The sequence below is a fragment of the Cupressus sempervirens genome, chromosome 3, assembly GCF_028749045.1.
Source record: "Cupressus sempervirens isolate cs-2001-9-10 chromosome 3, ASM2874904v1, whole genome shotgun sequence".
Taxonomy (NCBI): Eukaryota; Viridiplantae; Streptophyta; class Pinopsida; order Cupressales; family Cupressaceae; genus Cupressus; species Cupressus sempervirens.
The window spans coordinates 596,156,078-596,181,265 of NC_143120.1; the positions used below are offsets into that span (position 1 = coordinate 596,156,078).

Below are 25,188 nucleotides of genomic sequence, written 5' to 3' on the forward strand. Positions count from 1 at the left end.
AACTAAAATGGGCATTGTCAAAGAAACTATACAGCCCAAGGTTTTGGAGGGTAATGATGGCAAAATTCATCTAGATGAGCTCATTAATTCAGCCATGGTGATTCTCAGTGACAATGCCAGGGAAGTGGAGATGAATCTCCTCAATAATGCCAGGAATAGCATGGTGGAAAACTTTCGATCAATCAAGTGGATTTTTTACGAGACTGGGGAGATTAAAAACAGGTTGCAAGGGCTAGAAAGGATGGAGGGGGATGTTGGGAATGACAGAATCAACAATCTGGATAATAAGGTTACCGAGGTGGAAAAAAGGATGGACAGAATGAAGAGCTCTCTCCACAACACTGCTAACCAAAACTTCCAAATTATCAAAGCGTTAAATGATAATATCAAACAACTGCACAATATAATGGAGGTTAGCACAGGGGTGAAAGAGGAGAAGGAAAATGAGCATAAACGGGACACAAAAGAGGAGGTCCACCCCCAAGAAGAGGGCCCTTTCAACAAACCTATATCGAGCATCAAGAAGAGGGACAGGGAAGATTCTCCTGTTGACATTCAGATGATCGGTGACGTGGCTAAGACTATGGAAATGTTGGAGCTCAAGGCTGCTGAGTTGGTCAAGAATACTGCTTCCTGACTGGAACCCCTAGCTTCTCAGGTTTTCCTTTGGTTTCTAGTTTGATCGGCTAGCCTGCTCTTTCAGAGGCTGTTTTTTTTGTCATGCTCTCCTGGCCTTCTTTGGCTTGTTGTTTCTTTGTTGTCTATTTCATGTTTCGGACTTAATGTCAGTTTCTTTTGTTAATTGTTGGGTTTCAGGCACCCGTTAAACTTGTTTTACTTACTCAAAAACTAACACCTGAGTTAATTAAGGGTCAGATCCTCCCAAAGTGACATTGGCATGTGCAAGTCAATACATATATAAATAATCATCAACCTTCAAACAAGAGGACGTACAGATGAATGGAAAGGGGAAGTAAAAGCATATAAAAGGACCGCGAATCAAATAATGACATGGACAAGACCCACGTCATTCTTCAAAAATACCATTCAAGCAAAAAAACCAAATAAGAACTAGCAACGTAGAAGGAACAATGAATTGAGAGATTAAAGAAGAAAAAATAAGGGAATACTCATAAAAATGAGAGCACGAATATAAAGCTGCCCATTAATCACGGGAAAGACTGATTAAAGTAGGATGACAAATTGTATAAAGTGAGAAGATGGTTAAGGTGTTGGGCCTTAATAAAAAATGCAGCAAACATAGTAGATCATTAATACACGTAGGAGAAATAAGAAGGAATAAAAGTAAGATGGGGTGAGATAAATAATAAATAAGGAATATCAAGGAGTAGCTAATAAATAATAAACAAGGTATATAAGGGAGCAGCCCATAACAGAAGAAAAAAAAAATTTCACCACCATTTTCATGTATTATAAGCATGAAATATAAAAGGAGATTTAAGGTAGCCGATAAAGGCTTAAGGAAATAAAGGAATACAATAAAATACCAATAAGGGTAATGATTTGGGGAAGTAAGTGCAGCTGAAAATAAATAAAGAAATACAGATAAAATAAATATAGTGTGTTAAATATAAGGGGTTGTCTACCATTTTATTATAAGTGTTTGAGAGATTTGGTAATAACGAAGATTATTAAGGAAAAAAAGCATCTTGCATATAAGTTTAAGTAATCAAGGACATCAGGTTTTCAATGGGGAAGAGATTTAAACCATATTTATAAATCACCCGCGATATTGTGAGTATGGAGTTGGGAATTAAAGTGATTTAAGGGTGAATCGTATGAATTGTCATCATAAAGGCACAATGTTAAAAACAAATTAAGATGAACCCTATTAAGGGTCATTACAACTGCCCCAATAGATGCATGTCCATCTGGATGCATAGCCAAAAACCCTACAGGGGCTAAAGAAAATTCTTCTAAATATTTCTTTGAAGGACCTGAATATGATATTATGATATGCATAAAATTTGAAACATTAATTAGTGGAGGCATATCTCATTTGAAATACCACCTTCGAGGAATCGTGAAGCATGATACAAGGGTTTGTGAGAGCACAATGGAAGAAATAAAGAGAGGAAAAGAAAATGCAATAAGAAGGGACGAAAATAGCCATGAGTGCAGCCATCTTTGAATCTCAAGGTATCTCACTCTATCTCCTTAATCACCATTGTTATTTTGGATTTCACTAAAACAATGATCACAATGAAATAAAGTGGTTAGTCACCATGTATCCTAGTCAACCTTGAAGAAGAAGAAGCACTTGAGGGTGTAGTGGGCTCTCTTCGTGACCCACATATCCTCAAATCTACCATCCCTCTGGGTCTAGTAGACCACCACCACCTATGCAACAATCATCTTCTATAGATAGGTTCTTGCAAGGATAAAGTGGTCATTATGAAATCCTTGGATGCCTTCGACAAGGTAACGACCATTGAAACTTTGCCTCTAGTGTTAGAGCAAGTTGTGATGAAGCCCACGACTGATAATGTAGTGCAAATCACGATTGACAATGCAGTGACATGTGGCAGCGGGTAGGATCCTCCAAGAAAAATATAGCACACTTTTTTTTATCTCCTTGTGCAGTGCATATCCTTGACCTTCTTTTGGAGGACATAAGAAAATCGGATTGGGTGAGACCGGTTGTAGAGGATGCAAGAAAGATAACCAAATACATCTATAATCACCCTCGGGTTCTTTGCTTTATGAAAGAACAAACCCAAGGGAAGGAATTGGTTAAAGTTGCAATCACAAGGTTTCCAATGACAAAGTATTATGACTTCTTTCAGCACTTTGAAGCAAATGTTTGTGAGTCAGGCATGGCAAGACCCAAGTTATTTAAAGAAGCTTTATGGAGAAAGTATTGCACTCATCATATTTGACAACCAATTTCCACAATTGCTACAGAAATTGTGAAAATATCTTGGGAACTTCAAAAGTTGAATATTTATTTTTTTTGTATTCAAGAATCAAGTCTTTTATTATTAATTTGTAATTCTAGTCTCTTATGATCAATGATAATAGTTTTCTCATTTTCAACTACAGGTGACAGATCCCTTGGTTAGAGTTCTCCACTTGGTAGATGGGGATCAAACCTCAATTGGGTATCTTTATGAGGTCATGGATAGGGCCAAAGAGATTTTAAAAAATTACCACAAGGGGTACAACCCCAAATCTGACTCTGTATGAGAAATTATTGATAGAAGATGGGACAATCAGCTCCACAAACCCATTGATGCGGCCGGGTACTTCCTCAACCCTTGTTTCACTTCTATCCATCCTACACAAATCTCAGTGCAGAGTTCATGGAGGGTCTATTGAATGCATGCGAAGGATCATACTAGAGGTTGAGGTGAGAGAACTCATTTTGGTTGAAATGGAAGTATACCAGAATGCAATGGGCAAGCTATTCTCTTCCTCACCCACATATCCTCTAATCTGCCATGATACCATCCCATGGGCCACCATTTTCACTTAATCTAGTAGACCACCACCATTTGTGTCTCAGTCATCTTCTATAAATAGATTCTTGCAAGGATCAAGTGGTCATTATGAAATCCTTGGATGCCTTCGACAAGGTAAAAACCATTGAAACTTTGGCTCTAGTGTTAGAGCAAGTTGTAATGAAGGCGGGGACTAATAATGTAGTGCAAATCATAATAGACAATGCAGAGACATGTGGCATTGGGTAGGATCCTCCAAGAAAAATATAACACACTTTTTTCTATCTCCTTATGCAGTGCATATCTTTGACTTTCTTTTGGAGGACATAGGAAAATTGGATTGGGTGAGACCGGTTGTAGAGGACAACCAAATACATCTATGATCACCTGTAAAAATGCTTGGTTTTCCTCTACAAGTCTTAAACAGTCAATGAACAAATTCCTCTTTTTTTCTTTGTTTTATTTTTAAACAATATCCTTTTTAGAATTCTTTCAAATTATATAGTAACACAAATGGAGAACACTATTACCATAAACAACTTCAAATTAACTAAAATTTTTTGCAAAGGTAAGACAAGTTTCTATGAGCAAACTTATTAACCAAATTACAATGCTTAACAAGACCCTATTTATTATATAAGTTTGCAGGTGCCTCTCATTAGCAAGAATTTACAGAATGTATTCAACGTGGCTCCAATACTCAACAACTGCCACCTCCAATTCCAAACGCAGCTACAAACTTCATGCCCAATACCTAATGTGGTGAATTCCAGTCCCAAACACAAACGGCAACAGTAATAATGGGACATCTGATATCAATGTTGCTTCACGGGTTACCCACATTATTGCATAAAGTTTACTTGGCACTTTGCTAGCCATACTCAATGTCACACACCACTTGCAATGTTTATGCGATGTCCAATCTAAAAGCCAATACCACTCGTATTTCTAGAATAACACTTTCAACTGTCACTGTAACCAATTCGATCTCTCCTCAATTGCCAAACAGTAGCAATTAATTAACCTCCAGAATGTTCATCTCCTTAGCCACAGTGAACACAGTAGGAGAATCTGATAATTGTTTGCCTTGGCACAATTATCAATGTAAGAACTCAAAATTTCTTCAAACCCTCAAGCAATCGATATGAACAAATAAATATATTAATCAAGATTATTCTTCTCCCTAGATACAGAAGATACAGTAGGAGGAAGTTGGCCAATTGTATACTTTAGCACAATTTCCAAGAATTTATCAAACAAGACCCTTATACTTTAGCAAGGGCTCACAATTCAGAAAACAAGAAAAGCCATAGAGGCACAAAAGCAAATATATTTTCAAGTGTGCCTTTCCCAATGAAATGAGCTCTTATTTATGAGTTTTCGCTGGCCAAAGTTTCCCTAAAACTCCATTTCAAAAAATGTGGAAGTTTCCAAAAAGAACTCAATGCTAGAAACTTTCCAACTCACTTTTTAAGAAATATCTCTTAAAGTCGTTATTATAATAATATAAACATTATTATAATTATGCAACTCAATGATTAATAAATAAATAAGAGCTCATGCAATTTATTACTTTATTAACTGTAGGTGACGATCAACTGTTGAAGCCACCCACTGGACTACCAAAAATAGCAACTGCCGAAAATAGACTTACTAAAAATAGTAAGTCCACAACTGAGACCCCCAAAACACCCTGACAACCACAAGGGTCGCTATGATGAGCTACCTCCATCAACTACGTAGACTTGTCAAAATCGGGGACATTACAGTCCTCCCTCCCCAAGATTACTTCTCCTCAAGCAATCTGACATCATACAAAAACCTCCACCGAGATCCCATAATTAACAAACGATGTCCTTGTCCTCACTGAACCAACAGAATGCCAAAACCATCAACAGAACCAATAACATGACTTGCAACATAGCACCAAGTACCTATGTGGGTGATGTAAAGGTTGAAACATCACTAACGGACAAATCCCTAGGAGATCTTGACACACTCTTCTTCATTAAGCCTATCCAATCATCCTACAGACAATCCAGCTTATGCTCAGTCCAACTCTATACCCGGTGCAAACCCTGAACATGTGAGTCTAATACCATCCTATAAATACTCATCACATTATAAACTCTATCACCAGTATGATCATCTTCATCGACATCCTCGTGCTGCTATGATGACTCATCCTCAATCTCATTAGTGTAAACCCACATACCACAATTCACTACTCCCTTCGGCTTCAACGCGCAAGTATGACCTTTAGAGAAAGGCCCCTTGCACCAAAAGAAAAGTTGACACCTCAAATCCTCTCTCGAAGTGACATCAGATCTCCCCACTGACTTGCCCTTGTCTTCAATAACTGATAAGGACCCCTCATCATCAGGCAAAAGAAAAAAAGATTTCAAAGCAACCTTGTTTCGAGAAGAAGACTCCAAGTCACGTGCCTTCCTCATCACTACCTGGAGAGAAGATAGGTCCAATGACTTCACCCATCCACAGAGTGGCTCAGTCAATCCCTCCATATATAAAATCACTCGTCTGCTCTCCGAAATATCATAAAACATGACTAAAAGCCTCTGGAACTCACTAATGTAACTCTCCAATCCACTAGACTGCTTTAGCTAAGCCAACTCATCGAAGTACACCTCCGAATCCTTCCTATCAAATCTCCCGATCAAGCGATCCACGAACTCTTGATAGGAAGTGATCTGATTATGTCGCAAAGAAACTAACCCATGTTACCACCAATCATGGGCGACCCCGTCCAGATGCAACACTCCAAGTCTAATAGCGCCCACTTCAGACATAGGACGCAAAGCCAAATATATATCAAGCTTATGAATCCAAGCTTGAGTTGTAACTCTCCCAGTACCATCAAAGTGTTCCAATGCCATCTTACTAGCAACTTGTTGTAACTCATTCTGTTGGTGTCGCTGTCTCTAAGGTCCTGACCTTGCTCTAGAATGCTCCTATTTCTGAGTCAGGAACCTATCAAAATTCAGATGATCTTTAATCGCCTATGGTAAAGCATCCCTCTTCGTAAAATGTGCCAGCACGTCATCAACAAAAGGAGTGGCCTCAGGCTCAATACTGACCACATCCATCTCAGGTCTTAGAAATGTGGGCCTCTGCAGCCTATCATGAGTGGCAATATAAATGTCAACTTTGTTAGCTAATCCACTACGATCCTCACCTCAAACCCGGTCTGCATCTCTGTACCTAACACCATCTTGGGTTTTATCCTCAACTCGAGATCTATGAGAACCAACAGAAACAACTCGAGCTCTCTCCCTACTCCATCCTCGAGGTAGTGCTATCTGTTGTAGAGTATTAGACAACTATTGCAGTACATCTATCACTTGTTGTTGCCCAGCTGCAATATTCCTAAATGCCTGCAGGGCATCTCTATCAACCTCAGCCTCTATGGGTCGTAGTCCAGTGCCACCAGAACCACCCGGACTACCATCCAAACCAAACTGAATCTCAAGTTCACCTTCCCTGGGAGGCGAATTACATCCACTTCGAGTATAGAGCATACCCAGCACAAATCTCCTATCATCAGCCATGATATTGGGTTGAAAAAAATGGATTAAAAAGAGACTGCAATTCTAACCAAGCATTGTCCACTATCATTCAAATTGGAGCCCAATTCCTGTAGGCTGGTAGGAAACTGCTCTAATACCACTTTAAATACCCTTGGTTTCCCTCTGCAAGTCTTAGACAGCTAATGAGCAAATTCCTCTTTTTTTCTTTGTTCTATTTTTAAACTGTATACTTTTTGGAATTCTTTTAAATTATATAGTAACACAAATGGAGAACACTATTACCATATAACAACTTCAAATTAATTAAAATTTATTGTAAAGGTAAGATGAGTTTCTATGAGCAAACTTATTATCCAAATTACAATGCTTAATAAGAACCTGTTTATTGTATATGTTTGCAGGTGCCTCTCATTAGCAAGAACGTCCAGAATGTATTCAACATGGCTCCAATACTCAACAGTTGCCACCTCCAATTCCAAACGCAGCTACAGACTTCACACCTGATACCTAACGTGGTGAATTCCAGTCCCAAATACAAACGACAACAATAATAATGGGACGTCTGATATCAATGTTGCTTCACGGGTTACCCACGTTATTGCAGAAGGTTTACTCGACACTTTGCTAGCTATACTCAATGTCTCACACCACTACCAATGCTTATGCGATGTCTAGTCTAAAACCCAATAACGCTCATATTTCCAGAATAACACCTTCAACTATCACTATAACCAATTCAATCTCTCCTCAATTGCCATATAGTAGCAATTAATTAACCTCCAAAATGTTTGTCTCCTTAGCCACAGTGAACACAGTAGGAGAATCTGATAATTGTTTACCTCAGCACAATTATCAACGTAAGAACTCAGAATTTCTTCAAACCCTCAGGCAATTGATATGAGCAAATAAATATATTAATCAAGATCATTCTTCTCCCTAGATACAGAAGATACAAAAGGAGGAAGTTGGCCAATTGTATAATTCAGCACAATTGCCAAAAACTTCTCAGACGAGACCCTTATACTTCAGCAAGGGCTCACAATTCAAAAAACAGGAAAAGCTAAAGAGGCACAAAAGAAAATATATTTTCAAGCGTGCCTTGTTTACCGCATAGATTAATTGATTAATGCACACAAACAATGAACCATAACAGCAACACCAGTACTCCTTTATTCGCATATGCCAAGAGATTACATAACTGATGATAAAATAAGATGATTTACAATGTACCCAGACAGGGTATAAATACTTTCCGCCGAACCTTCCCAAAGGGGTCCGTCGCCTACAAAACAATCCTAATCTACCCGTTGGCTACCAAATACAAAATCTCCGACGGCATAACCAAGTCGGCTACAAAATGCAAAATCTACCGACGACATCATCCCCCCCAAAAAGAAAAGTCGTCTCCTAACGACTAACAAAATAGGAGACAAACCACATACAACAGACAAAAAATACTAGAGAGAAGGAGGTGCCCTTGAAGAATGGTGTTGCCGACGCAACTCATAGACCTACTCTGTCCGGATGCTCAAATCCTTCTAAATCCGTGTGTTAACCTCTATGGCCTCCTTCAGAAGAAGCGCCGCATTCATAGCCTACGTCTTGGCTAACTACAACTCCTGTTCAGCTGCTTCCTTATCTTGCAATAGTTGTACGCTGCCTACTGGCTAGCCAAGTCTACGACTATCTTGTCTCTAACCTCCCTCTCAACTGCCAGAGATCTCTCTGCTGCGACCCTGTCTGTTGCCCTGTCCACCTTTGCACGCCTGCGAGCATAGTAGACTTCTTTGTAGAGTCCTACTATCTCGTGCGCCAGCTTGTCCATGGAAGTGTTGCACGGACCCAACTCCGACTCGGTGGCCCAATCCGCCAACATCTCCAGTGTCTCCACTGCTAGCCAACATTTCTCCTCAAAACATGAACGGAACCACTGCGGACAAATCCCCCTAATGTAAGCTCGAACCAAATGCCACTCTCTCCACCGAGTCATAGCCTGCAATGCCACATTGTGTCCCTTCTTTAGGGCAACCTTCATAGCCCTGAGGTAGTCCCTGCACCTGTCCTCATCCAACCCATAATCCTCCTTCGCCACGCCCTCCATCGTCCATTCTTCATCACTATTTTTTGCCTCGTCTGTCATGGCCATGCCCACATCCGTTGCGGCCTCCTTTGCTCTCAACACATTCTCGGCCTGTGGCATTCCCACCTCCTAAGGCTCTACTACTGCAGTTGATACCCCTAGATGCCTCAGGGACTGAATGGAGGAACCAACTTCGGCAAGGATGAGTCAAAATTTCTGCCTGAGGAAATCACTCACTCTATCCATCACCTCCGACTGCTCTGACTATGCGAGCTCCATGCTCTCCTCCTACTGTGCTGGCTGGACTGATTGTACTAGCTCGGCTTCTACTAACAAAGAGAACGAAATGGTCAACACTGCATCACAATCGATCACATCCAAATGAACCTGGGGCTCAGGCTCGGGCGCTAGCAACTCTACCCTCTGCGAGATTGGCTCCGCTGGTGCAACTGGAACAACATCCGCCACGGCCGTGGAGAGAGTAACACCTGAAGTGGTCATCGGTGCAACAACATCTGTCGTCGGTGGGACATCCTCAGCCACTGCCCCTGGGACATCTGCTACCGCCGGTGGGGTCATCACGACCGGTGCATGATGCTGACCAAAAGGAGGAATGTGTGACTTGGGGGCAAACAAGTGTGCCGAAGTTGACAACCGTGGCGAGGTGAAAAATGTGGGCTCACTATGTGCTGGTTCATTGTCAACTTGCGCAGAAGTACTCTCTTCCTTGTACTTCGCCCCGCTACTCTCCAAAGTCTCCTCACGTCCACTGTCAGTGTCCCCGTGAGCCGCCTGCAATCCCCGAAATACCTTCTTCTGCCCCACTGCTGTCCCACCCGTGTCCAAATGTCTCCAATAAAATATTGGAGGCTCTCCCTGTGCCAACTTTCTTCGAGGTGGTGCCTCAAAATCATCCATTGGTATCTGATTAACTGCTACCTCCAGAAACAAGCCAATTGCATGGTGCGGCATAAAGAAGGTGCGGTGCTGGAGTGTCATGAACTCCTCCATCCTGTCAACAAGAACTTTAGCTCAATCATACACCATGTCGTTCATGATGCCACTCATGAATACAATCTGTGGCAATACTATATCTGAAGCTCGAGTTGCCCCTGCTAGCTTCCTCTTGATAACGTCCACAATGCACCTCCAGTGGCCTTCTTGAATAAGATCCTGCCGAAGCCCTCTACATTTAGACCCCTTTATTACTGACTCCATCTCGTTGAGTGTAAGATCACGGCCCACTAATCGTATCCAATGCTCTTTCCATTCCTGAAAGAGCTTGTGATTCTTGATTTCCACCTTCCCTCCTAGGCCAGGGATGCCAAAACCCCTAGTGAAATCCCTAGGCTTAAAGGAAATCGTCATCCGATGCTTTTTGTACAAGAATGTGTTGGTCCTACTGTGTTGATTATATGCTTCTATCATAGTACGCAAAACTGATTCAAATAAGCGAATAGAAAACATTGGAAGCTGGATGGCCCAATGCACTTGTGCTCGTATCAGAATCTACTTAATCAGGTCTGCGTCAAGAGTTTCCTGCCACCATTTCCGGCATTCGCTACCATTGAGTCCCTCAAACTGTATAGTGAGATGAGTGAGTTCTGCCTGACTTTTTGTTTCTTACTGCTGGAAGCGGATGGCCCTGCAACCCGAAGTCCAAAGGCTAAAACCTTGGCATTTTTCTCCATACTTGTCTTCAATTGGTTCTTCCATTGCTTTCGTTTCCCTGCTGATTCCATACAATAACGGCTTCTTTCCTCATATAATATAGGGTTCCTCCTTTTGCATGCAGGCTAAACAAATGAAGTGCAAGCTAAATAACCATTCACGGAAGAATTAAAAACACTCCGCATAATACCATCCATGGGAGAGAAAAAGCTAGCCGTGGGAGAGCTTCAATCCTGAGGGAAATAGATGAAGCCCCCGGAGAAGAAGTAAAGCCGCGGAATGGGAGAAGAAAATACCGCCGCGAAGAGAGAGTTTAGGCCGTGGGAACAGGCATCTGATTGCTAGTGCCTCCAAACTTCAGCGTGCAAGGGCCAATGAACCCGTGGACAAATAATACTGGAAGGAGCAATCGCAACAGTGATGCAAACATAAGCTTATATAATCCTACAAGAGCTGCTTTTGGTGCCAATGTCAATCCGCTAAAAGAGGTTTCCTCACCACGGTTAAATGAATGGAAAAGTCTTAACCAAGAAATATATCAAGGACCAGCCAGCCTAAGTGAAAATACAACTCCTCGAACAGCTCACAACTGCTACACCACAAGAGATAACTGTTGCACCGTAGGAGAGAAGATATCTGTGGGAGGAACAAGAATCCGCGGGAAGTGAGAAGCTTCCACGAGAACCAGAGAATCATCTGTTGGAAGATACAAACACCCGAGGCAAGAGAACAGTCCGTGGAAAGACAACAGGTGCCCGCGGAAAAACACTAAGAAGGCTGCGGAAAAGCAATAAAAGTCCCTGGAAAGAGTTAAACGGCAGATGAAAAAACTCCGCTGATGCACTAATAGAGGTGGAAGAACATACGAAGTCCGCGGAAAAACCCATTAAGGGATATAGGCCCATAGGGCTAGAGACGCTTGCGGGAAGGGGGGGTCCGCAGGACAGCCTGCCCATGAAGCAGCTCCACAGGCACACTTCCACTCCTTCATTCTTTTTTTTTTTTTTTCTTTTAAATAATTTAAAACACGACAGCTTAATTTTCCCTCCAGACCTCACCAACGTGCAATGCTAAGGGAGATGTTCCAACTTGGCATTTCTGCGACAACGACGAACTTCGTGCATCGTACATTTTCAGCTTCGACCCGTTGACTGCCTAAGGCACTTCCTATCCGTCCAAGGTCCACAATTTTATTGCTCCATTGTCGCCGACCTCCCAGATCTGATATGGTTCGACCCATCTAACTTGAAACTTTCTTGGTTTAATTTCATTCCGCCCGTCATACTTCAATACCAACTGCCCCAGCTGAAACCTGTTGAGTTTCATATGCTTATCATGCCACGCCTTACATCTATTCTGGGTCACCTCTGTGGCCCACTATGCCAACAGTGCCTGTTCAAATTATGCAGCCGCTCCTTTAAGCTTTCCATGTCACCTAGCTTATTTTCCAGTGCTATTCTCAAGCTTGGTATCATGAACTCCACTGGTACCACTGCCTCCTATCCGAACATTAATTAAAATGGTGTGTGCTCGGTTGTCACTTTGTACGCCTTGCAGTAAGCCCAAAGGGCAGAGGATAATTTGTCTTCCCAATCTTCTCTTTCAACTGTGCAAGATTTGTAAATAATTGATACCAATATTTTATTGGTAGCCTCAGCCTGTCCATTAGCTCTCGAGTAGTACAGGCTCGATAATGAATGATAAATTTTGAATTCAATGGTGAGCAGTCGAATGACATGGTTAACAAAATGCCCACCCTATCACTGGTTAACTGTAATGGAATTCCATACCTGGTAATGATCTACTCATAAATAAACCTTGTTGTGCTGACGACCGAGTTATCTGGTAGTGCGCGTGCCTCCACCCACTTGGTCAAGTACTCTGTTGCGACAATAATGTACTGGCATTGTCTAGTCCTGCTCACCTTCAGGGGTCCAATGAAATCCAATCCCCACCGTTCAAAGAGTTCCTGCACGTAGGAGGGGTTAAGTGGCATGAAGTCTCTCTTCAGAGGCTTCCCGGCCCGTTGGCAAGTGTCACAACTGACAACCCATTCCCACACGTCGTTATACATAGTCGGCCACCACAATCTTGCCAGTAGTATCTTCCTCGCCATGGGGTCGAGTCCCATATGTCCACCTGCTGGTCCCTCATGTGCTTCCTTCAGTACTTTTGGTATTTCCTCCTCCAACACACACCGTCTAAGAATATGATCCGGCCCCATTTTGTACAGCAGTCCATTAATCAATTGAAATATGCGGCTCCTTAATACCAATTTCCGTCTTTCACTCTCTAGCATCTCCCTCGGTGGTTGTCCCATGGACAAGTACTCCCCAATACTGGTATACCATTTTGGTAGCACTGCAATTTGGAATAGTTGCGCATCAGGGAAGTCATCATTGATGCCTCCATCAGCTGGTTCACCTGTTCTAATCCTCAACAGATGGTCGGTACTGACATGCTTCTTCCCGACCTGTACAACAATTTTGAAGGTGAATTCCTGTAGCAAAAGGAGCCACCGACTAGTTCTTCCCTGAATGACCGATTTATTTACAAGGTACAGTAAAGCTTGATGGTCCACATAGAATACAAATGGTGTCGCCAACAAATAGTGTCGGAACTTCTGTACTGCGTAGACCATGCCCAATGCTTCCTGTTTCGTTGTGCTGTAGTTTTGTTCTGCTCTTGATAACAATCGACTGGTAAAGTATATCGAGTGATCCAAGCCGTGGTTGCCTGTCTGCGCCAAGGTTGCTCCGATCGCATAGTTGGATGCGTCGACATGAACATGGAATTCCTTATCCCAATCCAAATATGCCAAGATGGGTGTCGTAGCCAATCGTACCTTCAATGCTTCAAATGCCTCATCATGTTCCTTCTCCCATCTGAATGCTTCTTCTTTGCACATTAATCTGTCCAGCGGATATGATACTTTGGCAAAAAATTTAATGAACCTTCTGTAATAACCTGTCCCAAGAAAGATTTTACCTTCATTACATTGGTGGATGGCTGCATTTCCAATATTACTCTGACCTTGTCTGGATCCATCTTTAATCCCTCTTTACAAACTATGTGTCCAAGCAACCTTCCCTGCGAAACCATAAACCTGCACTTCTTCGAATTCAGGGCTAAGCACGCCCGTCGGCATCTTTCCACACACTCGCCCAGTGCTGCCAGGTGTTTGTCCTCAACGTTGAATACCGACCAATCATCCAGGAATGCTTTGAAGTTTCCCAAGGACATTTTGTCAAAGATATGTAGTATGATCCACTGGAATGTAGCTGGCGCGTTGCACAAGCCAAATGGCATCCTGTTGTATGCATACACCCCATCTTCTATGACAAACGTTGTCTTCAATTTGTCCTCCTCTGTTATGGAAATCTGATTGTATCCGAAAAACCCATCCATAAAGGAGTAAATTTCATGTCCGACAACCTCTTCCAATATACTGTCTGTGAATGGAATCAGGAAGGGATCCTTGAATGTGACTGCATTTAGGCATTTGAAATCAACGCATATCCAGATCTGGGTGGTGTCTTTCTTCAGTGAGATTACTATGGGTGACACCCATTCATGGTCTGCACCTTGAAAATGATACCGGCTTCTAGCATTCGGTTGATTTCCTCTGTAACTCGTGCCGCATAGTTCTTATTCATCCTATAGGGTCGCTTGCGTACTGGCACTGCTCGCGATGCACACACAACTCCAGAGGTACTCCCTTCAGATCCTTGTATGTCCATGCGAAGACATCCTTATATTCCAGGAATATCTTGAATGTTGCTGCTTTCAATATTGGATCCTAGTTATCTCCCACCATTAAGTTTCTTGGTTCAGCTTCGTCTCCCAAATTCACAGTTTGTAGTGTGGCTTCGTTGTCTCTGAAGGGCTCCCCTTCAATGAATGCATGGGCAGGCGTCTCATCTAGTGGCACATCCCCTTCTTTCATTTCTTTGAATTCTCTTGGAAACTCATCTCCATTGTGGCCTTCCTCTACTGTCAGTACATTGCAGCTCTGGAACAATTTGTAGTCCTCTATTTGCCAGTGGTAGAGACCGTTGACCGAATACAAATAGTCATCTGTTGATCCTCCTTCCAACCGCAGGACTCCCTCCTGATCTGATTCCATATGCTGCCTCCCTTCATCTTCCTCTTCGAAATTTGATGACAAAGCTTCTTCTCCCACCATCTGGGTATGCAAATCAATGACAAATTTCTTCCCTTTTCTTTCAAGTGATAAAGTGTTTTTCTTCCAATCATGTTTAACTTTGGCTTGAACAAGCCATCCGCGGCCCAGAATGGTGTCGTATCCTTTTCTCTTCAATAGGATCACAACGAAATCAAACAAGAACGACTATGTGCCAATTGTCACCGGTTGCGCCATCAGAACGCCGAGAGATTTTATGCCATGTTGGTCTGCTGTCAACAACTGGAATGTAAGTGGCCACAGCGTCGATTGTCCCAACCTCCTCCAGGTATCCTTGGGTAAGACGTTCACGCCAGACCCTCCATCAACAATTGTGTCCGTCAGCACACTTCTCAAAATCCCCATCTCAACGACTATTGGATGTCGTCCTGATGCAAGGGCGAGCAACATTGGGTCTTCTCCACCGACGGCAATTTCCTTCCCTCTTCCTAGATCTCCTGGTAACTTGGCAGTTGGTGCGATATTTGTGAGTGCAGAGCTGAGCTGAGGCATTGTGATCAACAAATCATTGATTTTAACAAGTAACTTCGTTTGTAGTATCTGTCATACAATGTTCTGCTCGGTGCAGTTCCTTGGTGAGGTGCTCGTGGTGTCCTTCAACTGAGAGGTCTCCGCGTCTGTTTCTTTCTCGATCTCCTTCCGTACTTCTAGCCTCTTTTTCTTCCACGGGGTCGAGGTATAGTTTCGCTTGTTTTCGTGTGATTGCCAACACCTCTTCGTCCGTCCCAACGGTGATCAGATTTACTCCAAACTTCAAGCACTTAGCATCTTCATGATCGTCGGGTCCGCACCATCTGCATAACAATTTCAGTGTTCGCCATTGTACAATCTCAAGCGAAGTGGCCCCACAAATTGCATGCGCGGCATTCAACTATCAGTCGGTCGTTCGCATCATACTGAATTCGACTCCTCCCACCATTATTGGTGTTGCCGTTGTTGTTGTTGTTTTGACAGAGCCGATTATTTTTGTATCCTCCTGACGTGGCACCCTCCGTACTTGTGTTCCCGCTCCCTCTAGATGCGAAAGCCTCCTGTGCCAGGAACACCTATTGAGGTCCTCTGGTTTTCATGTTGAAGGTGCATTCTTTTGTGGAATGTCCCATGATTTGGCAAATGTCGTAGAATTGGTTCTTTGGACAGGAGCCCTTTGTGTGACCTTCTACCTTACATTCCGTGCACCATAGTTCGCTTCCCTTTGTTTCTTTTGGCATGTTTTTGAATTCCTTCATCATCCGGATCATGTCCTTTTGGAGAGCTCAAACCTTCTTGCTGCTGCTTTCATCATCACTGCTATCTTCTGCTGAAGATGTGTCATCATCTGAATCCAACGAGCTACTCTTCTTCTTTTTGGTCTTCTATTCACTTTCTAGGTTCATGGCCCGATTGTACACTTTAGTGGATGTCGATGGTGGCACGATCTTCATCTTCTTTCGCAACTTTGGGTGAAGGCCTTCAATGAACCATCTTTTTAGTAGCCCATCGGCCTGCTTATTCTCCATTTTATTGATCAAGTTCTTTAGCTTCCTGGCGTAGACTCGAACTATTTCATTCTTCCCCTGTTTTGTATTGTATATCTCTGCGACAATTTTGTTGTTATTGCGCAACAATTGAAATTCGGCAATAAACTCCTTAAGGTTATCCCAAGTGGTTAAGTTTTGGGGATCTGCATTGGTGAACCAGTCGATTGTGACACCTCGGAGGGTTGCCAAGAACTATTGAACCCATTCGTTTGTATCAGTTATGCCATTTGCCCTCCAACTCATTTTGCATGTTTTATAGTGTCAAATTGGATCAACTGTACCATCACCATCAAACTTTAGCAACTTTTCCTTTGGTCCCGTCATCACTACTGGATTTTGTGTACAAGCGTTGTTTGGTCTTGCAACACTGGCACTTTTCACTCCCACATTGGCAATCTGCACTCCCACACCGACGCTCTGCTCTCCCACACCGGCAGTCTCTACAGCTGCGAACTTTGGTGAAGAAGGATCTTCTGAAGTTGTCCCTTCGGGAAGTGTATCCTAGACGAAGAGTTCACTCCATGCTCGTGCTCCCTCGGCACTCCGAGTCGTGCAAATCAATTCTCTTCCGTCAGTACTCTCTTCCCTCGACGAATACAAATTCAAAAACTCTTCCCTTGCTTCTTCTACCAACTCCACCCGCTGTCGAGTCTCCTCCAACAATTCTTTCGCGCTTCTGTGTCTGTCGGCAATCTTCTAGAACCTCCTTTTGCGTTCGACTTGCTGTGCCAAGATTAAATTTTCTTGTGCAGTACGTATTCCATCTTTTCCCTTTACTTTATTTCGATCTTTGTTAAGCTGATTTGGCATTAATCTTCATTCCTCCCTCCCTCCAAGTTCATAGGGCAACGGCGCCAAATGTTTACCGCATAGATTAATTGATTAATGCACACAGACAATGAACCAAAACAGCAACAGCAGTACTCCTTTATTTGCATATGCCAAGAGATTACATAACTGATGATAAGATAAGATGATTTACAATGTACCTAGACGGGGTATTAATACTTTCCGCCGAACCTTCCCGAAGGGGTCTGTCGGCTACAAAACAATCCTAATCTACCCGTCGGCTACCAAATACAAAATCTCCGACTACATAACCAAGTCGGTTACAGAATGCAAAATCTACTAACAACATGTCTTTCCCAATGAAATGAGCTCTTATTTATAAGCTTTCGTTGGCCAAAGTTTCCCTAAAACTCCACTTCAAAAAATGTGAAAGTTTCCCAAAATAACTCAACACTAGAAACTTTCCAAATCGCTTTTTAAGAAATATTTCTTAAAGTCCTTATAATAATAATATAAACATTATTATAATAATGCAACTCGATTAATAAATAAATAAGAGCTCATGCAATTTATTACTTTATTAACTGCAGGTGATGACCAATTACTGAAGCCACCCACTGCACTGCCAAAAATAGCAACTGTCGAAAATAGACTTACTAAAAATAGTAAGTCCACAACTGAGACCCCCAGTTAGCCCACGAGGGTCGCTATGATGAGCTAACTCCATCAACTGCGTAGACCTGCCAAAATCAGGGACATTACATCACCCTTGGGTTCTTCGCTTGATGAGAGAACACACCCAAGGGAAGGAGTTGGTTAAAGCTGCAATCACAAGGTTTCCAATGATTTTTTTTTATGCTGCAAAGTATTATTACTTCTTTGATCACTTTGAAACAAATGCTTGAGAGTCAAGCATGGCAAGACTCAAGTTATTTAAACAATCTTTATGAATAAAATGTTGCATTCATCATATTTGACAACCAATTTGCACAATTGCTACACAAATTGTGAAAGTAATTTGGGAACTTCAAAAGTTGAATTTTTTTCTTTTGTATTCAAGAATCAAGTCTTTTATTATTAATTTATAACTATAGTCTCCAATGATCAATGATAATCTTTTTCTAATTTTCAACTATAGGTGGAAGAGCCCTTGGTTAGAGTTCTCCACTTGGTAGATGGAGATCAAACCTCAATGGGGTATCTTCATGAGGTCCTAGATAGGGCCAAAGAGATTACAAAAAATTACCATAAGGGGTACAACCTCAAATTTGACCCCGTAAGACAAATTATTAATAGAAGATGGGACAATCAGCTCCACAAACCCATTGTTGCATTGGGGTACTTCCTCAACCCTTGTTTCACTTCTCTCCATCTTAAGCAAATCTCAGTGCAAAGTTCATGGAGGGCCTTACAGGATGCATGCAAAGGATGATACTAGAGGTTGAGGTGAGAGACCTCATTCTAGTTGAGATGGAAGTGTACCAGAATGCAATGGGCAAGCTATTCTCCTCAGACTTGGCAAAGAGAGGAAGAAACACAAACACCAGGTACAATATTTGGATTTTTGGATTTTTTCACATGTATTATAATTAGATAAAAATTAAGTTTCTAAAATATGTTTTCACCTTGCTTTCTACCTCTTTAATATTTTATTTTACAAATGTTTGGTGGTGAAATTGGAGTGAAAATGTCCCAAATCTGCAAAGACTTGCCCCTTAAATATTATGCCAGCCTTGTAGTTCATTCATTTGTAAACGTAATTGGAGCTTGTTCGAGGCCATTCACACAAAGAAGAAAGACAAATTAGCATAGTAACGCTTCAATGACCTTGTTTTTGTGCAGTATAACCTTTGGTTGCACATAAGAAAGGAAAAGAGAACACCAACTCGTCAGATTGATTTGAATGACACAAATCCTTGTCATTGAACACCACAAAAGTAACCTCCATTGTTTACAAAGGATGAGATCTACGATTTGGAGAGACATGCTACGTAGGAGGGTGGATTTGCAGTGGGATTGGATAACATTCGGGAACATGAGGACAATGAGGATTCAGATGATGAGTCATTGCCCCACTACCACTCCAGTAGTTTTTACTAGAGCTGCTAGGAAGGGGAAGAACAAGATGTAGACTATTTTGATATTTTACTTGTATTTACTTGTAGTTTTACAAAGACAAGTTTCTATTTTTAGTTTGCTTCAAACTTCATACAATTACGCTATGGTTACTAGCCATTAACATTCCACATGAGAATACAATTTTGTACCCTATTTGCATTTATATATATCAAGACTCAGATTGTTTGGTTTGTTTACTCATTTACCAACTAATTAGATGCATCTCCTCATTGAATTTTGCAAAAAAACGCAAACGATTTTTTAAGATCCCAATATTTTCCCAATAAGTTTCTAGTTTATTTCTGATATTTTGCCGATAACAATATTTTGAACTATTCTTGGCATCTCATTATGTTATTTTCTTTCTTTTCTAGGAATCTGACCTCTTTTAGGGAGTAGGTGATGTATCACTAGTTAATTTATTTTGAGGTTCTTATTTTATTCCCAACTATTTATTTAGTTACTTGTCAACTTTGGGTAGTTGTTGAGAGATTGTTGTAAGTGGTTGCCAATAGTTGTAGTCTTATTGGTAACCATCAAACACCTTGATTAATATTCAACCATCAAACACTTCAAATAATATTCTTACTCTCAAGGAAGACTCTAGTTTCTGCACGATCCTCCAAATTTTATTTGATGGTATCAAATATGACCATGGAATAAAACAATTATCATTATTTCTCTGCAATCAATTGCTATGTACTTGTAGGTTTCATTCATATAATGCAATTGGTAGTGCAATGACACAGCAATAATAGTCCAACCAAAAACACAAAATATTAAGACGGTGATCAATATAAATTATACTAAGTGGTTGTGAACTAAAGTAATTAGGGAAATGCTTAATGTTTGATCCAACAACCAAAGTTTTCACTATTATAATTTATTCCACCGTATAACTTTCTTATCAATTTTTAGAAGCCAAAATATTCTAATAGAATAAAACTTAAAATTTTATGCATCATCAATGACGATTTTTATAAAAAATATATAAACTTTCACCTCAATTGCCGCAGGAACAAGTTGTACATGTGTGATTGGGACTTTTATCCATACTCCTTTCTTCCCCTATAACCTGCACAGTTATTAATAGATGGAAACAAAAAGAAATTCTGCAGATACACACTCTATCTACTACATTTGACATAAAAGGTAACCATGCTGAATGGATTCTAGAAAAAAATGGAGAACACTTTGACTACTAAAAATAAGCTTGCAGATGGTGGAACCAAACATAAGCAACATGGGGTTCATCTTAACAATTATGGTCATGTTTAAGGAAGGTTATTTTAACTTTTCATCTGTAATTAAATTGGACTTAGTCTAGATATTATTGACAAATTGAAATTAACAATACTTTCAAGTTAAAAATATATATATCAACGTTCCCTCCTAACCTTGCCCATTTTCATATCAAACTTGTGAACTGCCCTTTTGGTTGACAACATGTGAACTAACTACATTGGTTGATATTCCTTCTAGAGTATTATGATTTATTTAAACAAGAAATATTATCCACCAATGTATATCAAATGACATTACAGTGCGACCATTTTATAATGCACAAATTAGAAAAACTCTGCTTGTTTGTCATAAAATCTTTGCAAAGAAACATATTACCATCACATCTACATTTAATTTTCAAAAACGAAAAAAAAGAGAGTTACAACACAATCAAATCTAGTATAGAAAGAAACACAAAAAGTAGATTGACCGGTTCAATAGCACACATTGGTGAGTTTCTTTTTGTTAAAATTTACCATTTTTTGTTTCTTACCCCACTCTTGATTATCATTATAGATGGGGAAATGGATTCACAAACGATGATAATAGAAGAGTGGCATGCTTGATAAGTGGATACATTAGTTTGCTCAAATACAAGATATGTTAAATTAAATAAAATCATGTCATATTATAAAATCAAATTCCATAATACTGTTGGCTAAAAATTTTGTAAGTCACCATGACCACAACTTACAAATTGTGACTTAGGCAACATGTCATGAGATTTTTCTCTCCTCTCAGCGATAGGGGAGGCTCCCTTCTTACCATAGGTGGTTTCAACAAGACCTTAACTGAAACTACAAAAAGAGCAGTTCTCTTAATCAATTCCTCTTTTTCAAGACTGATTTAGAAGCAACTATGACTTTCAAACTTTAAAAAAGGTCCTATTGCTACGATAATACCGATGGCTTGAGGATTGACGTAAGAAAAACATCAAAGACAGCAGTTTACTTGTATATTTTTGTGAAACAAATACAAGAACCCAAAGTCTCTTGCACTTGCCTCGTGAGGATTCGAGCAAAATCGCCAATAACGCACAAAGTCTCTTATTGGATACTCTGCAATTTAATAAAAACACTTATAACTGAAGCCCAAAGTCATCATCCCCAAGTGATTACAGCCACTACTATCCATCACAATTTGTCCTCCTACAACATGAAGCCTTCAAAAGTTCAAATTGGCTCTAAATGCAATAGGCAGCTCAAAGTCTGCACAATTAAATTCAAATCCTTTTTGAGTAAAGCTTCAAAATCACAATCAATATCGAAAAAATGTAGTCACATGACACTTTGAATCAACACAAAGTTTGAAAAAAAATTGCCTCTTTTATTGAAAGCAATTTAGATTTACATCTAAGCTCAAAAGCTTACAGAGCATTTATAAATTGGCAGAATTTTCCTGCCTTGCCAAAAGATGATTATTTACAATGAGCTTCCTCTTTTATATAGGAAAAGAGTGAAGAGGAAGGAGGAGAAAGAAGGGGGAAACCCTTAACCACCTTGACTTATTCTCTAACAAATTCCTAACTACTCATTTATTCAAAGTTGCATGCACTTGCAACCTAATTACAAGTTACAACTTTGCACGTGATAAAAATAGTTTAAGTGCCTGACAAGACACGACTTCTGTTACACCATCATTTTCCCATCTCCATGCTGCTATAAGATGCTCAATGGTTTATGTACTCAAGTTTGGTGGAAGCATCTTGATCTGGAACATGAACTTGCATCCTTATTTGCTCAGCGGCATAATGGAGGTTGTCTATTGAAAATCACATTTGTTTCTTTCCATCTCCGTCTTCAAAACATTTTATGCATGCAATCATTCTCTCATCTCATTGTAGGCTCCATTATGCGATTATTCTTGCCTCGTGTCCCCCTTTCTTCTTTGCATGCATGATTGAAAGGCTTTTAAATAAATGGAGGATGAAGGAATTAAGCTAAAACCAGCTCATTAAATGGGGGCAAAACTTTAAAAACGGGTTTTTTTGGGAGCATTGCATATGGAGTACAGCTAGAAACTTTTGGGACAGCAAATGGATACATGCATTTAAGCTCAAAATATGGACTTATATGGTGGGAAAACTCAAAAAAAGGTTTTTGGAGGGCAATAGCATGTGCAGACAGCAGGCATTATATGTGACAAATGCATGGAAAATGGGCATCATAACATCTACTTATAATGAATTATTATGTTTCCATCACAAGTAAGTGTGCAAGCAACAACCATCATGAGTTTTAAGTCACATGGCAGTGATATAACAAGCGTGAAGGTGTAAGTTTTGGATGCAAATGCATGTTGCAAAATGAACTTGGTTTCCTTGATAGTTTCATTCAAAAACAGGGTTTTTAATCCTGACTACATATGCAAGCAAGATGAATTACTTGCATACGCAACTTGAAGAATTTAGATAGAAGATAGGAGCACATCATATACATTATGCAAATCTTAAAATTGAAATGAAAAGACTTGCATAAACAAGAGATCAAATATATAAAACAAATCCCTATGAAAATGGAAAAGAACCATACTTTTTTCCTAAAGAAGCAAGGGAAGAAGTCTTTTAATCTCTTGTGCAAAAATCTGAAAATGAATCCATAGAGATTTTTTTATTTAGAAAAATTACATGATTGGCAGTTAAAAAGACTTTGAATCTTGACTCAATCTTTGCAAAAATTGAGTCAAAATTCATAACTTGCTAAGTGTAGGAAGTTGGAGATTAAGAATGTATCATTGTAAAGTTTCTTACCAAATTTCAATGTGAGGTTGACTAATGCAAAAATTTGATTGCAGGTTTGAACACTGATGTCAATGAATTTGATTTACTCCAGAATCTGTATATGTTAGTACAAAAATAACAGAGATAACAAAGATGTTCTTGAACTTGAAATGCTAACGAGCCTTTGATATGCTTGCATTAATTGATTTCGATGCCTTGTTATGTCGGGCAAATCGAGTATATATGTTACATGGAGGGGTGTGAGAGTGAATGGGCATGTCTCCGAATGGAGACATGACCATTCACTATCATACCTGTTCAGTGTTTGTTTATCATACCCGATATTAGTTAGACTTAACACAAATCTAAACATATATAACAAAGCATAATGAACTCAATTCATATGCAGCCCAATATTTATATAAATTGATAATGATTTTAAATCAAAGAAATCAAAATAAGTTTCGATCATGGTTGAGATATGATCTCAAATAATATATATATGTTCATCGGTTCAATTGTATCGATCATATGCAGAATTACATATACTGAGATTTTATATATATATATATATATATATATATATATATATATATATATATATATATATGTATATATATATATACACATATGTATATAGATCTTTGATCACCCTCATTGTCAGATCGAAGCTACATGCTTTAACACTCCCTCTTAGCTAGGGAAGACAAAGCGCATATATATATATATATATATATATAAGTTCTCCTTATTTGAAATATAAGTTCATCTTACATAATTTGACACCTCTTGCTCTCTCTTCTTGATGATGGATCACGTAGTGTGATTCGAAACATTGATGAAAAATCTCTACACAATCTATTCCAGAAACTTAGCATTATAAATCATGGATTGTGGAAATCTGATTGCATTAATGATAACTCCTAGTTAATGATATACATAAGAAAATCAAGTCTCGTGATATTCTTTCCAATTATGGTGTGTACACAGATATCAAGTCTCATAAAATCAAGTCTCATGATATTCTTTCCAATTATGGTGTGTACACAGATATCAAGTCTCATGATATCTACCATAAGAGATCATGGTATATCCATAGATATTATGTCACATAATACCCACCATTATTAGATGAACATATTGATCTTCTACAAATATCACATCACATGATATCTATCAATATGTCCTTTTAACTATCATGACTTGTCCATGAATATCAAGTCACGTGATATTCATCATGATAGTAATTAAATCATTATAAAGTTGTCACCTTATAATAATGTACATAGGGTAGGCCCATAAGTCATAGAATCACACATATGACAAAAGAGTTTACACTTTAAACATCTTTATTAAAAGTAATACAAATTTACAAAGTTGAGACTCAATCTCATAAACTTACATTTCAACCATACCAAGTTTCTTTCTGAAATGATCAACCTTCACTTTAGGAAGAGGCTTGGTGAGAATGTCAGTTTTTTTATCACCTGTATTAATATATTCCAACTAAATAGCTCTTCTTTCCACCATGTCTCTTACGTAGTGGTAAGTGATTTCAGTATGCTTGGATCTATCATGAAATACCGGATTCATAGACAACTTGATACAACTTTGGTTATCATAGTGAATAATGGTAGGTTTCAGAGGTTCACAGAATAAACTAGAAAGCAATTTTCGAAGCCACACTGCTTTTGTTGCTCCCATTGTTGCTGCAATATACTCTACCTAAGTAGAACTCTGAGCAACTAAACCTTGTTTCCTACATATCCATGAGATCATCGCTGATCCTAAACTGAA

At 39.8% G+C, this 25,188-nt stretch overlaps 1 protein-coding gene across 1 annotated transcript in view; it reads right to left on the reverse strand.

The window, feature by feature from the left end:
• Nucleotides 1-25,188, reverse strand: part of LOC149568079 (nudix hydrolase 10-like) — a 137,384-nt gene that overhangs the window by 5,617 nt on the left and 106,579 nt on the right. The window contains exon 4 of the mRNA XM_089821087.1: nucleotides 20,391-20,456. Within this exon, the coding sequence (XP_089677213.1) occupies nucleotides 20,391-20,456 (66 nt within the window). The remainder of the gene's footprint in view (nucleotides 1-20,390; nucleotides 20,457-25,188) is intronic.